At 38.4% G+C, this 14,039-nt stretch overlaps 1 protein-coding gene and 1 long non-coding RNA gene across 6 annotated transcripts in view; one reads left to right on the top strand and one right to left on the bottom strand.

Moving 5' to 3' along the window:
• Positions 1–7,590: 7,590 nt before the first annotated feature.
• LOC112586443 lies at positions 7,591–13,606 on the top strand. Its single transcript, XR_003110842.3, has 3 exons — positions 7,591–7,858; positions 11,603–11,725; positions 12,254–13,606. It is a non-coding gene; the product is annotated as an uncharacterized LOC112586443 (long non-coding RNA).
• The window catches only part of DYNC1I1 (dynein cytoplasmic 1 intermediate chain 1), a 380,396-nt gene continuing 376,440 nt past the window's right edge, over positions 10,084–14,039 (bottom strand). For all 5 annotated transcript variants that reach the window (XM_044946455.2, XM_044946458.2, XM_045166350.1 and 2 more), the window contains one exon: positions 10,084–11,022. In XM_044946455.2, the coding sequence (XP_044802390.2) occupies positions 10,912–11,022 (111 nt within the window). In that variant the 3' untranslated portion in view covers positions 10,084–10,911. The remainder of the gene's footprint in view (positions 11,023–14,039) is intronic.

Genomic DNA, 14,039 nt, shown 5'->3' with positions numbered 1-14,039 from the left:
AGTATCCAAATAACGTCTCACCAAATAGAAGATGTTAATAGATATTATAAAATGCCAAGTAGAAATTTTGGAGTCAAAAAGCACAATAACTGAAGATTTCACTGTGTGCTCGCTCAGTCACTTGAGTGATGTCTGACTTTTTGCGATCCTAGGGACTGTAGCCCGCCAGGCTTCTCTGTCCATGGGCTTCTCCAGACAATACCGGGGTTGCCATGCCCTCCTCCAGGATATCGTCCTGACTCAGGGAAAGAACCTGCATCTCTTATGTCTCCTTCATTGGCAGAGGCATTCTTTACCACTAGCGCCACCTGGAAAGCCTGAACATTTCACTACAGGAGCTCAGTAGCAGATTTCAATAGACAGAAGAAGGAATAAGAAAACATGAAGAATCAATTGAAATTATGCAGTCTGAAGAATAGAAGGTAAAAATGAGAGAAAATCTAACAGAGACCTGTGGGACACCATCATACATGCCAACATAAACACAATGAGAATTCCAGGAGGAGACAAACAGCAGAAAGAATACATGAAGAAATAATGGCTAAAATTTCCCCCAAATTTGATGAAAAACAATCGATCCATTCAAGAAGTTCCATGAAATTCAAGTAGGAAAACTTAAAAAGGCTCACACCTAAATGCATCATAATCAGACTGTCAAAGCCAAATCCAATGAAGGAAACTTGAAAGTTACAAGAGGGAAGCAACTCATCATATACATGGGCTCCTAAGAAAGATTAACATCTGATATCCTATCTGGAAACACAGAGACCAAAAGGCTGTGAGATAAGATATGCAACTGCTGAGGAAAAAAAAATTGTCAATGAAAAATTCAACTTCTGACAAAATTATTCCTTAGAGATAAAGGAAAAAGTAAGACATTCCTAGATAAGCAAAAACTGAGTGTTTTTCCTGGCAGACCTGCCCTACAACAAATGCTAAAGGGAGCCCTTCAGGTTGAAATGAAACACCAAAGGGAGATTTCATAATAAAATAATCAGTTTATCAAGAAGATGCAATAAACTTAATGTGTGTGTATCTAGTAACAGAGCTTCAAAATGCAAAAATAAAAATGGAGAGAACGAAAAGACAAATAGAAAAAATCACAGCCATAAGTGGATATTTTAATATCTCCTTCTTGGTCATTTATAGAACACACAGAAAATAATCAGTAAGATTATAGAAGATGGAAACAACACTCTCAGCCAGTTTAATCTATTTTGCATTTTTAGAACCACATACTCAACATATGAAGAATTCACTTTTTTTTAAGTGCACATGGAACATTGACCAAGCTAGGCCATATCCTAGGCCATAAAATAAATCTTAATAAATTTCAAAGGACTTGGAAATACAGAGTAGTATTTCTTACTCTGTATGTTTTCTTACTAAGCAGAATCAAACTAGAAATGAAAATAAAGATACCTGGAAAGTTTTCCAAATATTTGGAAATTAAACATGCTTCTAAAAAAAGGTCATGAGTCAAATAACACCACAACGGAAATTAGAAAATATTTTGAACAGAATGATAATGAAAGCATAACATATCAAAAATTTGTGGAACACAGTAAAGGCAGTACTTAGACGGATTTTTACAACTTTAAAGGCCTAAATTAGACGAAAAGAAGTGTTTTACAACCGATGATTTAAGCTTTTACTTTAGGAAATAAGAGAAAAGAAGAGCATATTCAATCCAAAATAGAAGAATAAGTGGACAATCAGCAACTCTAAATAAGTGGAGAAAATCAACAACTCCAAAAGCTGGTGCTTTGAACAATGAATAATACTGATAACTGGCAAGACTGTTTTTAAAAAGGCAAATTACCAACACATCAAGAATTAAAAAGGAGACATCACTATGACTTTAGATTCATGAAAAGCTAATAAGGGGAATTCTATGAGCAAGTTTATGTTAATACATTTGACAAATTAGATGAAATGCACACATTTCTTGAAAACTACAACTTACCAAAATAGAACCAAAAAAAACAAACAAAAAAAAGAACATCTGAATAGCCCTATTCTATTAAATAAATAATTTATTACCAAAAACCTTCCCACAAATAAAACTGGGGCTAGACGGTTTCACTAGTGAATTCTACCAAACAGTAACGGAAGAAATAATACAAATATTACACTCGGTCACAAAATAGAGGAGACTGGAACACTTCTCAGCTCATTATATGAGCATAATCATGGTTCCTAAGCCCTGACAAAAACATTCCAAGAATAGAAAATTACAGACCAGTGTCCCTAAGGAACAATTATGAGAAAATCCTTTAAAAATTATTAGCAAGCAGAATGAAACAAAATTAAAAGGATAATACATTTGACCAAAGGAGGTTTATCCCAGGATGGCAAGGTTGGATTAGTATTCAAAATAACAGCTCGGGGTGATTCACTACATTAGCAGAATAAGTGGGGGAAAAAAAAGACCATATCAATGGATGCAGAACAGAAGCATATGAAAAAATGCCATATCTGCTCATGATAAAGTTTCTTAATCTAAAAATAAAATGGAATTTCCTTCATGTGATAAAAGTGAAACATTAATTTGATTTGTTGTTCAGTTGCTAAGTCATGTCTGACTCTTTGCGACCCTATGGACTGCAGCACACCAGGCTTCCCTGTCCTTCACTATCTCCCTGAATTTTCTCAAACTCATGTCCATTGAATCAATGACACTATCCAACCATCTCATCCTCTGTTGCTCCTTTCTCCTCCTGCCCTCAATCTCTTTGACACTAAGATTAAAAAAGAGATAAGGACATCTGCTCTCTCATCGGAGAAGGCAATGGCACCCCACTCCAGTACTCTTGCCTGGAAAATCCCATGGATGGAGGAGCCTGGTGGGCTGCAGTCCATGGGGTCGCTAAGAGTCGGACATGACTGAGCAACTTCACTTTCCCTTTTCACTTTCATGCATTGGAGAAGGAAATGGCAACCCACTGCAGTGTTCTTGCCTGGAGAATCCCAGGGACGGGGGAGCCTGGTGGGCTGCCGTCTATGGGGTCGCACAGAGTCGGACACGACTGAAGCGACTTGGCAGCAGCAGCAGCGCTCTCATTTCTTCAGTACAACATAGAGCTTAACGTCTGAGCTAGTGCTATAAGGCAAAGATAATAAAATTGGAAAGAAAGAAGTGAAGTCTTCATTATTCTCAGACAGCATGATTATATACATAATCACCAACAGAATTACAGAATCTACTAGAAGTTAGTAAGTGTATTTAGCAAGGTTGGAAAATACAAGGTTGATAGATAAAATTAAATTTTAATTCTGAAAACTAGGAGGTTACTAAATGGGAAGATACACCTTGTTCACATATTAGAAAATTTTAAATTAAGATACCCTCTCTCTCAAATTTGTATATATTATAGATTAATGAAATCCCAATAGAAATCCAAATAATATGGTTTTCTTGTGAATTTGATAGTGCTTCTAAAATTCACGTAGAGACATAAAAGACCTAGAAAAACCAATAAAACAATTTTTCACAATGCATAACACAGTTGAAGTACATACTACCTGATTTCAAGACCTAGTGAAAGCTATAGCCGTCAAGACAATGAGTTTGTTTATTTATTTGGCTGTACCGGATCTTAGTTGCAATATGCAGGATCTTCAGTCTTCATTGCGGCATGCAAGTTCTTGAGTTCCAGCATGTGGGATCTAGTTCCCTGACCAGGAATCAAACCTGAGCCCTGTGCATTGGGAGCATGGAGTCTTAGCCACTGGACCACTAGGTAAGTCCCCAACCGGTGTGGTATCATATAAGGACAAACTCGGTGAAAAAGAGTAGTGGGACCCTTTGTAGTTGTTCAGTCACTAAATTGTGTCCAGCTCTTTGCGACCCCATGGACTGCAGCATGCCAGGCTTCTGTCTCTGGGAGTTTGCTCAAACTCATGTCCGTTGAGTCAGTGATGCTATCCAACCATCTCATCCTCTTGTCGCCCTCTTCTCCTCTCTTCTTGCCCTCAATCTTTCCCAGCATCAGGGTCTTTTCCATAGACCTTTAAGGTAAAGATGACTGGCTACTGTGGTAAACTGCCACCATCTAGCCACTGTTACTTTGAGATCTCATTTCGAGGTTTCCCACAGATATAAAAAGCCCTGCTCTGTGACTGTCTCCTTCCATCAGCTCTAGCTGGCCTCGACTCAAATTCCAAGAGATGCTGATGCCTCTCTCACTCGCTCATTGCTAATGGTTTTGAGGAAGGGTGTGCGCTCTAGGTGCTCTTAGACACCTAATTGTTGGATGTGTCTTCTAGCCTTATGTAATACATTCACTCTAACCCCCCCACTTCCCTCAGTCTCTTTATTCCTATCTGTACCATCAGTCAGGGCAACTCACATTTTCGCCAAGTGTAGGCTACAGGCTTTTCATACTTCTAAAGAGCCGCTGTAACAGCCAACCCATGCCCTGGGGTCCTTGCCGGAGTATAAAATCACGTATCCCAAAGTCAATCAATTCTTATCTACCCAGTCTTACATGCTGGCCCCTTAATCAGACTGCTTAAAATCTAACCCCAGTCTGCTCCCCTGGCCCTAATGGCACATGCTAATTCTTGTAACCCTTTCAGTGTGTAGTGTCTTTTCTCTCTCATCAGGATTCACATGTGCCCAGCCAGGAGAGCTGGGAGTGCCATTAGAAAGTGATGTCAGTCTGACCCTAAGACAGAGAGAGGGAGAGAAGGGAAGGAAGGAAGATTAGACTCAGGCTAACTCCAAGAAAGTTTTAGCAATGCTGACGGGGAGTCCTTGAGCCACTCACATCTCTGAGAACTCTTGCATCTCCCAGCAACAGGCCTGCCTCACTATACCTGTTATGCTCAGTCTTGGCTGGGAGCAGCCTGTGGGGAGCACAGCCTTGCTCAAACATACTGGAGGATTTTAGAGCAAAACAGCTGGAGCTGTCAGTTACGCTCTTTGCAACAGAGATCTTGAAGGCAGATTTTCATGACTCCCACATTCTATCTAGGACCTCAGCTGGGATAACTTGACATGCTGTGGGCTGGCTGGATATCTCTATATATCCACATGGCCCCCCAATGGTGAGATTAGGCCTTTTAACAGCCTAGAGGGGACAGGGTAAGTTGCAAAATGGCTTGGGAATGAAGAGTGAGTGTGCCAAGAAACTCAGAAGGAATCTCTATGTCTTTTTAATTTTATTTTTTAACTTTACAATATTGTATTGGTTTTGCCATATATCGGAATGAATCCGCCACAGGTATACATGTGTTCCCCATCCTGAATCCTCCTCCATCCTCCCTCCCCATACCATACCTCTGAGTCGTCCCATTGCACCAGCCCCAAGCATCCAGTATCGCGCATCGACCTGGACTGGCGACTCGTTTCATGTATATTATACATATTTCAATGCCATTCTCCCAAATCATCCCACCCTCTCCCCCTCTCCCACAGAGTCCAAAAGACTGTTCTATACATCAGTGTCTCTTTTGCTGTCTCATATACAGGGTTATTGTTACCATCTTTCTAAATTCCATATATATGCGTTAGTATACTGTATTGGTGTTTTTCTTTCTGGCTTACTTCACTCTGTATAATAGGCTCCAGTTTCATCCACCTCATTAAAACTGATTCAAATGTATTCTTTTTAATGGCTGAGTAATACTCCATTGTGTATATGTACCACAGCTTTCTTATCCATTCATCTGCTGATGGACATCTAGGTTGCTTCCATGTCCTGCCTATTATAAACAGTGCTGTGATGAACATTGGGGTACACGTGTCTCTTTCCCTTCTGGTTTCCTCTGTGTGTATGCCCAGCAGTGGGATTGCTGGACCATAAGGCAGTTCTATTTCCAGTTTTTTAAGGAATCTCCAGACTGTTCTCCACAGTGGCTGTACTAGTTTGCATTCCCACAAACAGTGTAAGAGGGTTCCCTTTTCTCCACACCCTCTCCAGCATTTATTGCTTGTAGATTTTTGGATCGCAGCCATTCTGACTGGCATGAAATGGTACCTCATAGTGGTTTTGATTTGCATTTCTCTGATAATGAGTGATGTTGAGCATCTTTTCATGTGTTTGTTAGCCATCTGTATGTCTTCTTTGGAGAAATGTCTATTTAGTTCTTTGGCCCATTTTTTGATTGGGTCATTTTTCTGGGATTGAGCTGTAGGAGTTGCTTGTATATTTTTGAGATTAGTTGTTTGTCAGTTGCTTCATTTGATATTATTTTCTCCCATTCTGAAGGCTGCCTTTTCACCTTGCTTATAGTTTCCTTTGTTGTGCAGAAGCTTTTAAGTTTAATTAGGTCCCATTTGTTTATTTTTGCTTTTACTTCCAATATTCTGGGAGGTGGGTCATAGAGGATCCTGCTGTGATGTATGTCGGAGAGTGTTTTGCCTATGTTCTCCTCTAGGAGGCTATGTCTTCTTATAACCTTGTTCTGAACTCCACATAGTATCACTTCCCCCATATTCGCCCATATTCCCCCATTACACATCCCAGATTCTTCATGGGACCGTGTCACACAAGAAGTGGGAGACTCTCTTGGAGACCATACCGTGGTGGGATATACATGCATATGCGTGCATGCTCAGTCGCGTTCCACTCTTTTTAACCCCATGGACTGTAGCCCGCTGGGCTTCTCTGTCCATGGGATTCTCCAAGCAAGCATACTGGAGTGGGTAACCATTCCCTTCTCCAGGGGATCGTCCCAACCCAGGGATTGAACCTGCATCAGCAGGTGGGTTCTTTACCACTGGGAAGGCATACATGCATGTAAGCTCTCACAATTCTTCATGTGCCTATGACAAATGACTAGCCTTTGAAGTTTTCATATTCCTGACGCATTGACTCATTCAGACAATTGTCTGTAGCAACTCATGGGTTATTGATTTGTTCCAAGATCCTTTAGCTTATGTTTGAGAAGCTTTTTTCCCCCAGTACTTTTCATTGGATTGCTTTTTAAAAAAGGGTTCAGGATGGGGAACACATGTATACCTGTGGCGGATTCATTTTGATATTTGGCAAAACTAATACAGTTATGTAAAGTTTAAAAATAAAATTAAATTAAAAAAAATAAAAATAAAAAGAATTTTATTATAGATGATTTACAATGTTGTGTTTCAGGTGTATAGCAAAGTGATTCAGTTATAAATGTATTCATCCTTTTTTAGATTCTTTTCTCATATGTTGTCACAGAATATTGGGTAGAGTGCTGTGTGTTATACAGTAGGTCATTGGTTATTATTGGTTATCTATATTAGTAGTAGTGTATGTATGTTCATCCCAAGCTCCTGATTTATTCCTCCCCCCTCCATGTTTCCCCTTTGTGTTTTCCATCTGTTTTTGTTAAGTGTCATTGTTTAATTTTTTTACATTAGACCCTACATATGAGAGAGAGCATATGATATGTGTCTTTCTCTGTCAGACTTACTTCATTTGGTATAGTAATCTCTAGGTCCATCCATTTTGCTACTATTGGCATTATTTCATTCTTTTTAATGGGTGAGTAATATTCTGTTGTATGTGTATACTTCATCTTCTGTTGATGGACATTTAGGTTACTTCCATGTCTTGGCTATTATAGTGCTGCCATGAACTATTTGTATATAGTGTGTGTGTGTATAATATTTTATAAATAGTGTGTATATGTCAATCCCAATCTCCCAATTTATCCCTCCCCCCACCTCAACCCCCTGGTGACTGTAAGTTTGTTTCTGCATCTGTAACTGTATTTCTGTTTTGTAGGTAAGTTGCCTTATACCATGTTTTTTTTAGATTCCACATATAAGTGTATGCACCACATCTGTATGCATTCCTCCGCTGATGGACATTTAGGCTGCTTCCATGTCCTGGCTATTGTAACCAGTGCTGCAATGAACATTGAGGTGAGTGTATCTTTTCAAATCATGATTTTTCTCTGGATATATGCCCAGGGGTCAGAGAAGGCAATGGCACCCCACTCCAGTACTCTTGCTTGGAAAATCCCATGGACGGAGGAGCCTGGTGGGCTGCAGGCCATGGGGTCGCTAAGAGTCGGACACGACTGAGCGACTTCACTTTCACTTTTCACTCTCATGCATTGGAGAAGGAAATGGCAACCCACTCCAGTGTTCTTTCCTGGAGAATCCCAGGGACGGGGGAACCTGGTGGGCTGCTGTCTATGGGGTCGCACAGAGTCAGACACGACTGAAGAGACTTAGCAGCAGCAGCAGCATGCCCAGGAGTAGGATTGCTACATCATGTGGTAAATCTATTTTTAGTTTTTTAAGGAACCTGCATACTGTTCTCCCTATTGGTTGTACTAATTTACATGCCCCCCCACACACACCTTTTTGAGCATTTATTTGTGGATTTTTTGATGATGGCCATCCTGCGTGATGTGATGCCTCATACCCCACTGTTGTTTTCAGTTTTGAAATGATTTTTCATTTCTCTTAATGATGTTGATTATTGATTTTTGACCATCTATATGTCTTCTTTGGATAAATGTCTGTTTAGATCTTTTGCCTATTTTTTGATTGGTTTATTTTTTTTTGACGTAAGAGTTACATGAGCTGTTTATATTAATCCCTTATCAGTTGCTTCATTTGCAAATATTTTCTCCCAGTCTGTAGTCTGTGTTTGCATTTGGTTTATGGTTTCCTTTGCTGTGCAGAAGCTTTTAAGTTCAGTTAGTTCCCGTTTGTTTATTTTTATTTTCATTATAATAGTAGCTGGATTTAAAAAAAAAGATACTGCTGCAATTTATGTCAGTGTTCTGCCTATGTTTTCCTCTAAGAGTTTTATCGTATCCAGCCTTACATTTAGATCTTTAATCCATTTTGAGTTTCTGTGTACAGCCTTAGGGAGTGTTCTGATTTCATTCTCGTACATGTGACTGTCCAGCTTTCCCAACACTGCTTATTGGTGAGACTGTCTTTTCTCGATTGTATATTCTTGCCTCTGTCATAGATTAATTGATCAGAGATGCATGAGTTTATTTCTGGCCTTTCTATGCTGTTGCATTGATCTGTATTTCTGTTTTTGTCCCCATACCGTACTGTTTGGCTGAATGTAGCTTTGTAGTGTAGTGTGAAGTCAGGGAGTCTGATTTCTCCAGGGAGTCTGATCTCTCCAGTTCTGTTTTTCTTTATCAAGATTCTTTTGGCTATTATTTGGGGTCTTCTGTGTTTCCATATAAATTAAAAAAATTTTTGTTCTCGTTCTATGAAAAATGCCATTGGTAATTTGACAGGGATTGCATTAAATCTGTAGATTGCCTGGGGTAGTATAATCATTTTGATTGATTATATATTGATTAAAAGAACCAATATGGTCAATATTGATTCTTCCAATCCAGAAACATGGTATCAGTATATCTTACCATCTGTTTATGTCTTCAATTTCTTCCATCAGGATCTTACAGTTTTCAGAGTACAGGTCCTCTGTCTCATTGGACTGTGGACTGTTTTTAAACCTATTTTAGACACTCATTTTATCTTTAAAAACTTAATATATATTAATAAAGAATTTTAATATTGATATACCTACCATATGACACTTAGAGAAAAAGCAATTATTTCAAAAGTAGAAGAAGTCTCACAGTTCAAGGAATCCCTACCAACAAAGCACCGTGGAAATTCTCTTCCTAAAACACCAAAAGCCTCTCTTCAAATAATTTTCATGACTCAACCACTATTTATTTTAATTCTCTCTTAAGCATGAAATGACTTCTTTTTGAAAAAAAAAATCCCATAAAGTTGTTTATAGACATGTTTCCTAGTCCAATAGTAGTATACATAATGTTCTGGTATAAATTGAAAAACAGTGAAATGTGGAGCATTCGGTATAGGTTCATCTTAACCCATTCTTACGCCAATGCTTAAGATATTTTTTGGGTAAAGAGTGGTTCTGGAGGAGACAAGAAAGAGCTTTCCAGAAACACCACACATGTTCCTTCATAAAAATAATACCAGAGTCCTGGTTTAAGTCCAGCCAGGTTGGCTGCCTGTAAATTCATTATCAGTCTTTCTTTAACATGGCTCTAATGGATCTCTCTTACCCCCTGGCCACAGCAGAATTTTAATCAGGCTTTTCCTAAGCAAAGGGTTTATCCACACTGGGGCAGACCTGGTTTGGAACATTTTATTGGCAACACTGGTGTCATATTTAGGAACCATAGACTTTTGTCAGACTGGGTTAGCTTGAATGACAAGTATCAATGATCAGCTATATTTGAAATATTGTTAAAGTACCTAGAAATAATAGGCATTAAAATTCATTCCATTCACTGCCAACAAACCTCTAAAGATTTCTTGTCCTCAGTGGAACCAGCATACTGTAATTGTTATTTGGAACTGAACGTAACCTCAACAGCAAGAGAGACAATGCAGTCCTCTCATTAGGCACATGCTCTAGGATCGTTTATTTTAATGCTTTCAAATAAATATGTTCCATGCAGCACACCACAATAAATAAGGAGCAGCAATGTTCTTCTAGTAAATCCATTCATAATGTGAGTCACCGTGTAAAACACCACATCTCAAGTCTTTGGCCCTGTACCATAGCATAAAGCACACCACATCTGTACCTAATCATATCTGGCTTCATATGGATTTAATAGGACTATGCCAGGAGTGTGTGTGTAAGCACAAATTTAACCAGAGGTTTCCAGCTATTAAATACAGCTACTAAGTAGTTAAAAGGCAACAACTCAACCCAGAAAGGCTCCCACCCCACTACCCCCATTTTTGAGACAGAAATATAAAGACAGAAATGCTCTGGTGAATTTCAGGTCAGTGGACAGTATGGTGGGCTACATCTGGAATACTTGGAGCAAAGCTGGCACAACATGGCCCCCAAAAGGCCACGGCAATACTGATACTGAATGAACATGAATACAAGCGGACTTGACCGCAGATGCTGAGCTCTAGGTCTAGGTGGGGACGGCTCACGTCCACTAGGCAGATAACTCAACGGCGCCCTCCTCCTCGCTGTCAGCTCTGTTAGCACGGATCTCCACGAGGGTCCTGGCAAATCGGGTCCACTCGTCATTGTGGGGAACTGCAAGCTGCAAAGCAAATGAATGGAAAATGGTCAACAAGCTATCTTTTACACCGAAAGCCTTGAAGCCTGCATGACCGTTCCTCTTGAAACAGATGATTCCCATGGAATGCAAAGGAAATCAGATATTCTTCCTTGAATCAGAGCTCTGAAATGCTGCTCTTAAACTGATAATTTAAAAGAATACTGTCACTCTCAGAAGCACAAGCATGTGTGCGATTTATAAAACATTAAAAAACTTCTGTAAACTATACAGTTAATACAGTAGCCACATTAAAGCACTTGCAGTCAGATGACCAGAATTACAGCAAACATGACAAATAAAAACTGTATTATTAGGACTTTGAAATGATGGTGGTATTGTCTAAGTCAATGTTACAGATCCTTTTTAAAAAGATGTTGCTAAACATGCCAGTATATATGACAAAAGTATAGTTTATATATACAAAGAAACCTTACTACTGTAATAAGATGCTTTGGCTTTTCTAGCAAGATCCTATGATGAAGCCGATGAATAATAATAATAGTAACATTTATCAAAATTTCTGCTCTAAGTACTTGACATGATTTCTCCTCTTTCCTCACAGCAATCCTATGTTGGATAATCAGAGTATTTCCATGTTGCAGAAGAAGGTCAATTGAGGCACCGAAAGATCAACTCATCTTGCCAAAGTTGCCCAGCTTGCCAGTATCCGTGCCAATGTCATCTGGTATTTATATCCTTAGCCAGTATTCTATACAAACTCACCAAAAAGAGGGACTTATAATCCTATACATATCTTCTCCTGCGCACAATTGAGTAGGAAAAATTAATCCCATCTGACACAAATCACATGCATGAATTTTTGTGAGCTGAGTTGAAGGGTAATGATTTCTCTACATGGCATCCAAAGATGAACTGTTTAGGTACCATGCAAGTGTTTGGAATAAAACAGAATTATTTGACGATGAGAAGCAAGATCAAGTAGAAGTCCAAATTATTTTCATATAGAATAAAATGTATTTCGACTGTAGAGCCATTTACTCAGAGGATTGCCATGCAAGACATAACCCATCTACAGATGTTGGTGCCACACGTGCTATCCACATATTTCATAAACGTCAATAACACATTCATCCCAATCAGTGTACATTTTTAAAAACAAGCAAGTAAATCTGAACTCTGAGATCGCTTTTACAGCTGAAAAATTTCTTACTGTATAAAGCCAAACTTTTAGAACTTAACATTTTTATTACAGAGGCTGGTATTCTCAGATACGATCTATCCAAGACAACTTATTAAAGAGTCATATCATCACCCTGCAAAGTACATCCTTCAGTGCGTGTTCTGGTCCTCAGGTGGTTTCAAGGATATAATTCTGCAAATGATATACAGGTGCTTGTTTTCTTAAACAACTTTTTTTGGGGTGCTTCTTTCTTATTTGTTATTTTGAGAAATGCAATACTAACAAGAACTCTGATTTAGTCACATGAGTGAGTTCTGAATGGTGCAACACTTACCTAGTTACTGAAATGAATCCACATTCCCGTTCAGACAGTGACACAAGTTCACAACAGTCTCGAACGGCAGTATTACCTCTTTGCTCAGTTCATTTGCTCTACTTTGAGTTCTTTTCCTGTGCTCCACTATTCTTCATTTTTCTCTTCAATTTTAGAAAATACTGCACTGGGGAAATGAAGTCCTTAAAATAAATTATATGAAAGAGCTAACAAAAAGCATGAGCAGAAATGGGTTACACCATATTTATATGAAAGCATAGGTCTACTCTCCGTCTCTTCTCCAACTCCTGACCAAGCACCCTCCACCCCAGTGAACCACAAAACAAAAAGCTCAGGAGGAGACAAACGCCAATCATGATAACATACTTATGAATTTGTCTCATGGAAGGTGAGAATCAAGCTAAATCTGAAACACCTCATAAATTCACATAACATTAAATATTGGAAGAAAGCAGGTCTCACTAATAAAAGTGATATAGTCTAGGGGTTTGACTCCTAAACAGAAAACTACATTTATTATTAGTTAAAATGGTACAAATTTAAGTTACTGTATGATGCTGTATGTAATGTTTGATTGACAGCAATGTATAGAAAATATATCCTAAAAAAACCCCAGGTCCGTGTGTTTACAGTTTCATGTGGTGGTCATGGCAAGAGTGTTAAGAAACAACTCTAACAAACACTATGAGACATGAAGGCTTGACTTTGCAACCAGATACCGTAAGGGACAGAACAGTATCATTTATGACAACTGAGGTTGCTCATGTAATTTCTTAAAAATGCATTTTTCAGAGGTCCTTTTCCTTTAAGAAATCAAACTAGTAATTCCAGTATTTCTAATAATAAAGCATTAAATTTATATAAGGTTTCACCAAAATTTTGAGGTGTTTTTTTTTAAATTGAGGCATAGTTAAAAACTGTGCTAGTTTTAGTTGTACAGCAAAGCGATTATTTTTTTTTCAGACTTTTTTCCATTTTCCATTACTACAAAGTATAGAATATAGTTGTCCATGTTAATCAATAAATTTTTGTTGCTTATTTTTATATATAGTAACTTCTATCTGTGAACCTCATACTTCTAATATATCCCTCTTCCCCCTTATCTTCCCTTTTGGTAACTTTGTTTTCTGTGTCTGAGTGTTTCTGTTTTGTATATACATTTATTTCTATCATTTTTTAGATTCCCACATTATGCAATATTATATTTGTCTGGCTTACTTCACTTAGCATAATAATCTCTTGGTCCATCATGTTGCTACAAATGGCATTATTTCATTCTTTCTTATAGATAAGTTATATTCTGGCCTGGAGAATGCCATGGACTTCGCAGAGAGTTGGACACGACTGAGCGACTTCACTTTCACTTTATATTCCATTATATATCTATACCATTTTTTCCTTTATCCATTCATTTGTCAATGGACATGTACATTGCTTCCTTGTCTTGGCTACTGTAAACAGTGCGGCTGTGAACACAGGGGTGCATGTATCTTTTTCAATCAGAGTTATGTTTTTCCAGATATA

Source organism: Bubalus bubalis, chromosome 8 (genome assembly GCF_019923935.1).
Source record: "Bubalus bubalis isolate 160015118507 breed Murrah chromosome 8, NDDB_SH_1, whole genome shotgun sequence".
Classification (NCBI taxonomy): Eukaryota; Metazoa; Chordata; class Mammalia; order Artiodactyla; family Bovidae; genus Bubalus; species Bubalus bubalis.
The sequence above is the reverse complement of the archived record's forward strand: the minus strand, read 5'-3'. Positions and strand labels throughout refer to the sequence as shown.